Source organism: Gossypium hirsutum, chromosome D13 (assembly GCF_007990345.1).
Source record: "Gossypium hirsutum isolate 1008001.06 chromosome D13, Gossypium_hirsutum_v2.1, whole genome shotgun sequence".
Lineage (NCBI taxonomy): Eukaryota > Viridiplantae > Streptophyta > Magnoliopsida > Malvales > Malvaceae > Gossypium > Gossypium hirsutum.
This window is the reverse complement of record NC_053449.1, coordinates 56,170,484-56,177,338: the sequence shown is the minus strand read 5'-3', so window position 1 is coordinate 56,177,338 and position 6,855 is coordinate 56,170,484. Positions and strand designations below refer to the sequence as shown.

Genomic DNA, 6,855 nt, shown 5'->3' with positions numbered 1-6,855 from the left:
TTTAATAAATAAATAAATAAATAAATTCAAGTCGAATTGAATCGGGTCGGGTTGAATTTGTAAAATCTTTCCCAAGGGCCAGGCGGCCTTTAGTCTTGGCGGCTATCATATTAAGTTTTGCTCATAATCCCTTCTTAATCCAACGCACTCGAACCTACATCATTCTGTATTAACAATAATATTCATGTCAATTGAATTAAGACTCAATCAATTATTTTTTAAAAGTTAATAGTTGAAAGGTTAACTTGAACTGAAAATTTCCAACCGCCTCAAATAAAGTAATTTGAAGTAATTTTCAAAGGTTAGACAGATAACATGTATGACCTTTGAAACTCACATTTAAAACCTCATCTAATTGATTTATCCAATTATGTTATAAGTTTATATATTATGCATAAGTTATGTATTTAATCTTGGTGATTTAATTTAATTATTTTTAGTTTATATTTTTAAATTTTTTAAATTTTGATCTTGGCCAAATAATAGTTATTAAATTTATTAAGTTAAATTCTACTATTTCTAAAATTTTGTGCAATAAACATATTATCGTATTTGTAACGCTATGTCAATTTAATATTTTTATACATTACTCACAAAAAAAATTAAATAATTGATTAAACGATGGTTGTTTGTGTCAATACTAAAATTTCAAACTTCAAATTTTGAAAAATATAGCGACTAAAAATATGATCAAATTAAAAACTTGGGATTAAATCTATAACTTTACTTATAGTACATGACAAAAAACAAATTAATTATTGCCTTTTCCATTAAAATTTGAAAAGCATGAGAATAAAATTCGACTAATTCAAAGAAAGAACCGAGGACTAAAACGACAATTTCATTAACCGCAAACTCCGTGGGCCATATTTTCAAGGTCTATTAGAGTATTTTAATGGTTCACTAAAAATTCAATTACACTAAGAGCTAAATTGGATTTTTCTTTTTTTCGCTCTTTACTGCTTACTTTATGTATTTATATTTAATATCATAAGGGTGTAAATAGAGAAAGAAGCTAATATAGTCAGTCCACAGCCACAGCCAGTACTGACATTTTCATTAGGCTCATAAAAGATACACTACCAAATTTCGTGCCTTTCAAAGTAATTGAAGGCAATTCATATATTCCCGAAAATACAAAAATTTAGAGGGTAAATAACCAAAAAAGAAAAAGGAAAACAATTGGCCTAAAAGAGGGGCATATGATACGCCTAACAAATACTTCCAACACACAGTTATTCAAATGATTTAAGACAAATTTCCTCTGGACCATCTTCGATATAAAGGATGATGTCCGACCTCAGATATGCCTCTCACTTGGCACTCGCAAGTTGGGTGCGGAGCAGCTTGGCCGCTGCAACCATGTTGTTCAGGGCTGGCTTCACCTCGGCATACTTGCGAGTCTTGAGACCACAGTCTGGGTTAACCCACAAGATGTTGGTCTCAAGCACAGCAAGCATCTTGTTAATTCGGTCAGCAATCTCTTCGGTTGATGGTATTCTGGGAGAGTGGATGTCATACACACCAGGGCCGATTCCAGCACCATACTTCACTCCTTCACGGAATACTGAAAGGAGCTTTTCATCTGAACGTGAGTTCTCGATGGTTATCACATCAGCATCCATGTCGATAATTGAGTGGATGATGTCATTGAAGTTGGAGTAGCACATATGAGTGTGGATCTGTTGGATAAACACAACACCAATTAGAGGGTGTGCAGATACGAAAGCTTTCACGACGTGAAAAAAGTGAAGCAATATACAAACCTGGGTAGTGTCCTGGACACCGCAGTTGGTGATTCTGAAGGAGTGGACAGCCCATTTCAAGTAGAAGGCGTGCTCCGACTTTCTAAGAGGCAACCCCTCTCTCAAAGCAGCCTCGTCAATTTGGATAACATTGATACCGGCCTTCTCAAGATCCTCCACTTCGTCCTTGATGGCCAAGGCAATCTGGTAGCAAGTCTCAAACCTAGAAAATTCACAAATCATTGAATGTCAAAAGATATTCATATTGCAAAGCAAAAATTGCTCGTAGAAATGCAAATTTTGTAGTTTTTTCCCCTATAAGCTTCTCATGCATACCGGGGCTGATCATTTCTGACAAAGGACCAGTTGAGGATGGTAACGGGCCCAGTAAGCATTCCCTTCATTGGGCGTGCAGTCATGCTTTGTGCAGTAGATGACCAGAAAACAGTCATTGGCTTGGGGCGGCTAACATCACCGTAGATGATTGGTGGCTTGACACATCGAGATCCGTAAGATTGCACCCATCCATTAACAGTGAATGCAAAACCAGACAACTGCTCACCAAAGTACTCAACCATATCGTTTCTCTGCATGGTTATAGGTAATAGTTGAGTATGCTAGCAAAGAAGTAAATGAAAAGACCAAAATGTGAAGGTACACTCACCTCAGGCTCTCCATGAACCAAGACATCAATGTCAAGCTCTTCCTGAAGGTCAACAACCTTCTTAATTTCCTCCTTAATGGCTTTAATGTAATCATCCTCAGAGATCCTGGAGTGAGAGACTACTAGTTAAAAGACTGGTAATATTGTCATTTTACATAAAGATATCACTGAAAATTTCCTGATTAACTCACTTGTTAGCCTTGAATTCACGACGAACTCTCCTGAGCTCCAAGGTTTGAGGGAAGGATCCAATGGTTGTGGTGGGGAGGATTGGAAGGTTAAGCTTTTTCTGCTGGGCATCGAGTCTAGCACTAACATTAGTTGCACGACGGTGATCAGAGCCCTTCAAAGCAGCAGCCTGGAAATGCAAGCACCGAACATAACAAGGTAAGCAAAGAGAGATTTTCACAACAAAAAAAGATTACTGCAGAGAAGTCACATGAAAGAAAATCAGAAATTTTGTTTATCGAAACACTTACAGCCTTTTGAACAGCCTCGTTAGTCACTCTTGGGGAGGACTTCCTTGAAGCCTGAGCAGCAGCATTGGCAGAGAAGAAGGCCTAAAAAGAGATGAAATAATTAGAAAGTGACTTGGTATCATCCAAATATGGAGAAAGCACCAAAAGCCCAACCCCAAAGGCATAAGACCCATATCAAGATGCTATCCTAGTTCATAGAAAACCAGAAATAAACAAGTGGCAAGATTAAATGGGATACCTCATCCTTTTGACCAGCCAATGCCTTGGCAAGTGCATTGACTTCAACAACTTTCTGGGCAGCAAATGCGAGCCACGATTTGATTTCATCGTCTAGCTTAGTCTCATTCACTAGATCAACAGCGGTGTGGAGAAGCGAGCATGATGTGGACACCACCAGGTTTTCTGTACATCAGAAAGTGATTCATAAACATCAGATATAATAAATAACAAAATTGTCATACTTGCAAATTATAAGCCATCAAAAGCAAAAAAAATAGCATACCTTTGCCAACAACAGCCTCAAGCTCCTTCAAAGTGCTGAAAGAAGCAGCAAGATCATTGGCCCAGATGTTCCTTCCGTCCACAACTCCAGCAAAGAGGTACTTGCCCTTAGGGAAATTGCTCTTGACCAAATCTAGAGTCTGGGCTCCACGAACCAAATCCAAACCATAAGCAGTGACACCCTTCAACCCAATGAGTGTCTTGTATGCCTCAGAAGTAAGATCAGCAAAGTAGGTCTCGATCAATACATTCAAGCCAGAGAGAGTGGATTCCAAATCATCATAAGCAGCAGTGAATGCTTGCAATTTGTGAGAGTCAAGATCCAAGACAAGGGTAGGTTCATCGAACTGAATCCAGGAAGCACCAGCTGCCTTAAGCTCAGATATAACTTCCCTGTAAAGAGATTCAATGTTAATAATGGCAAATCAGAGCAGTTAAATCAATAATAACTTGAAGACATAAAAAGAAACAACTCTTACTTGTAGATAGGGAGGATTTTGGGGAGGAGGGAGAGAAGAGAAAAGGTCTTCTCAACACCCTTTGCAGGTTTAGAGAGCAACAAGTATGAGACAGGGCCGATAAGGACCGGGACTGTGTTAACTCCAAGCTACATGTGGAACAGAAAATCAGCACCCAAGTTTCATGATAAGACTAAAATCAACAAATAAGAACTAGAAAAACATAGCATACAATCAAGCAGGTCTAAGTAATCACTACTCCGAATCTCACTTGAGCATTCTCAAAAATTAACTCTTAGAGAGCCATGAACTATTACTTGAATCTAATCCCAAATTCAGACAACCATTTTTTTTTACTGCATTTGAACTTATAAATCCTACTAGGCTAACTGTTCTAATTTCCTAAGCTATTAGCATTAGAATACATGAAAAACAAAATCTACTTTGTTATCAAGTATATATATATAGATAGATAGATAGATTCGGGGAACATACCGCCTTAGCTTCCTTGTACTCATCCACTGCCTTGTGAGATGCATAAGAGAAGTTAACATCAGGTCCCAATTCAGGAACAATGAAGTGGCTGAAACAACAAATAGAGTACAATTTAAGTTTTAGTATCATAAAACTCAGCAATCAGTCAATAAGGTAATGAAGTAAGACAAATGATGGCAACTTACTAGTTGGTGTCAAACCACTTGGTCATTTCCATTGCAGGGACAGAGGCATTTCCTCTGGCCATGGAGAAGTAAGTGTCAAATCCGATCTCACCACCATTCCAGCCGTATCTAGGTGGAACAGCTCCGAGCATCGATGTGGCATCGAGCACCTGGTCATAGTAAGAGAAAGTATTGCTGGGGATGTACTTGATCCCAGCATCAGACATCTGTTTCCAGATGGATGACCTGAGATCAGCAGCAACCTTTTGCAAATCCTCGGCACTGCTCTTCTTATCCCAAAAGGATTCCAAAGCAAACTTAAGCTCTCTCTTTGGTCCCATACGGGGATATCCAACAATGTGGGAGGCCATTTTCTGAATCATTTAAAATAAACAGACAAATTCAGCTTTATTATATAGAATTCAAATCTAAAAAGATTATAAATTTACATGTCTTATCTATAACCCTGAATTGAAAATTCAATAGAATCAAAGCTCAAATCCATGAATGCAGCATGGACTGATAGATCCAAAGCTTACTTCGCTTTAGATCTACAGCAAGAAACTAATGGTAACAGTCTCTAGATCTATAACTTCCATGACAAAAAGATTGGATCTAATTGAATTGCGTTCATAGACAGACAAAACAGAAAGATACGCTGAGGAAACAGATCAAATACTAACACTAACCAATAGATCTGACCAAAAAAATTAGACAAATTCTTTAATGATTCCCAAAAATCCAAGTTGGATAGACAGCAAAAAAGAGGCTGATCAAGGCTTATACTTTCTAGTAGATTTAAGCAAGACCTTTTTTTTTTCCTTTTTTTTTTTGAAAATGGAATTTTTTAACCATACCAAGGGAAACCCGGAATGAAAACCGACTGGTATAGTTCAAATGCTGGCACACACCAGCAGATCTCAATCAAAAGTCCAATTTTAGTAATGTTTTGTACAAAATCCAAGTAATAAAAAAACATCAGGGAAAGTAGGAAAGCTGACAATTGACAGTAGATCTCAGCATAGGGAGACACAAATCTTAAATGTTTTTAAGGAAAAAAATTGATTCAACTTCAAATTTTTGGCAAGTTTGAATGATTAATTATAATTAATTAAATTGAATAATAACAGAGCAGCCATGAGTTAAGAGAGGAGCCGAACAGCACCTTAATAAAAGGAACTGGTAAGAAAATCTAAAGAACCCTTTAGATATAGAGAGAGAGGAAGAAGAGGCACGATTTGTGAGAGCGGAGGTGCTGCCCTTTTATAGCCAAAAAATGGTGGCCGCTCCATTTCAATGTCCCAAAAAAATCCCAGATTTTTATTTTATCTTTTTAGTTTTTTATCATGAAAATGGAAAAAAGTAAACTAAAGCCTACGCGCGCCTCTTTCTTGATTTTCGCGTGGGATTGTTTTCAACGAAACACGTGTTCTCGTCTTACTTGGATTTTTTTATTTCATTTTTCAGCTTAGTTTTTAGCTGTTTTACCAAAATAGGCTAAAAATAAATTATATTTACAAAATAACCCAAGTTTAAAAACAATAACTTAAATAACCTAAAATAAGCAGTACCTATTTTTTTTTGCACCAATGATTACTTAATAATTGTATCAAAATTAAAAAAATTAATTTTTTAGGTTTTGGCCTGTTAATGGCCGGAACCCATGTATTTTTTTAATTTGTATAATACTGATATACGAAAAAGGCGAAAGAAAAAAAAGAAAAAAATTTATTTTTTGGGTGCTGGCCTGTCAATGGTCGGCACCCTACAGTAAAAAAAATTCCTTTTTTTTTGTCAGAATAATATATAAATATACGAAAAAAGTAAAAAAAAATTTAGGTGCTGGCCTGTCAATGGCCGGCACCCAGTACAATTTAAAAAAAAATCTTTTTTTTTCATGTCAGAGTCAGATATAATTATACGAAAAAAAATTTTAAAAAAAAATTTTGGGTGCTGGCCTGTCAATGGCCGACACCCAGTACAAATTTAAAAAAAAATTTCTTTTTTTCCATGTCAGAGTCAGATATAATTATACGAAAAAAATTATAAAAAAAATTTTGGGTGCTGGCCTGTCAATGGCAGGCACCCAGTACAAATTTTAAAAAAAAATTATTTTTTTCGTATATTTATATCTGACTCTAAAACGAAAAAAATGGAAAAAAAAATTTTTTTAATTGTACTGGGTGTCGGCCATTGACAGGCCTACACCCAAAATTTTTTTTTATTTTTTTCGTATAATTATATCTGACTCTGACACGAAAAAAAAGAAATTTTTTTTTTAAATTTGTACTGGGTGCCGGCCATTGACAGGCCAACACAAAAAAAAATTTTAATTTTTTTCATATAATT

At 36.1% G+C, this 6,855-nt stretch overlaps 1 protein-coding gene across 3 annotated transcripts; it reads right to left on the bottom strand.

Moving 5' to 3' along the window:
- Positions 1-1,003: 1,003 nt before the first annotated feature.
- On the bottom strand, positions 1,004-5,813 carry LOC107937302 (5-methyltetrahydropteroyltriglutamate--homocysteine methyltransferase). Of its 3 annotated transcripts, none has more exons than XM_016870167.2 (12): positions 5,672-5,813; positions 4,528-4,880; positions 4,343-4,430; positions 3,869-3,996; positions 3,391-3,782; positions 3,127-3,290; positions 2,889-2,969; positions 2,601-2,767; positions 2,410-2,515; positions 2,082-2,332; positions 1,767-1,968; positions 1,004-1,682 (listed from the first exon to the last, which is right to left on the bottom strand). In XM_016870167.2, exons 2-12 carry the CDS (start codon positions 4,875-4,877, stop codon positions 1,314-1,316), a joined length of 2,298 nt encoding a protein of 765 aa, XP_016725656.1. In that variant the 5' UTR covers positions 4,878-4,880; positions 5,672-5,813; the 3' UTR covers positions 1,004-1,313. The 3 variants fall into 3 exon arrangements, with proteins under 3 accessions (XP_016725656.1, XP_040965123.1, XP_016725664.1); XM_041109189.1 differs by lacking the exon at positions 5,672-5,813 and adding an exon at positions 5,364-5,524; XM_016870175.2 differs by lacking the exon at positions 5,672-5,813 and adding an exon at positions 5,196-5,423.
- Between the last annotated feature and the right edge of the window lie 1,042 nt (positions 5,814-6,855).

What these genes read in the sequence shown, in the direction of transcription:
- LOC107937302 (XM_016870167.2), bottom strand. Translation starts at nt 4,877, where the DNA reads ATGGCCTCCCACATTGTTGGATATCCCCGTATGGGACCAAAGAGAGAG. An exon ending in AAAATCCTCCCTATCTACAA is followed by an intron (nt 3,783 to 3,868) that starts GTAAGAGTTGTT and finishes ATCTCTTTACAG; the next exon opens with GGAAGTTATATCTGAGCTTA. An exon ending in TGGCTGGTCAAAAGGATGAG is followed by an intron (nt 2,970 to 3,126) that starts GTATCCCATTTA and finishes ATCTCTTTTTAG; the next exon opens with GCCTTCTTCTCTGCCAATGC.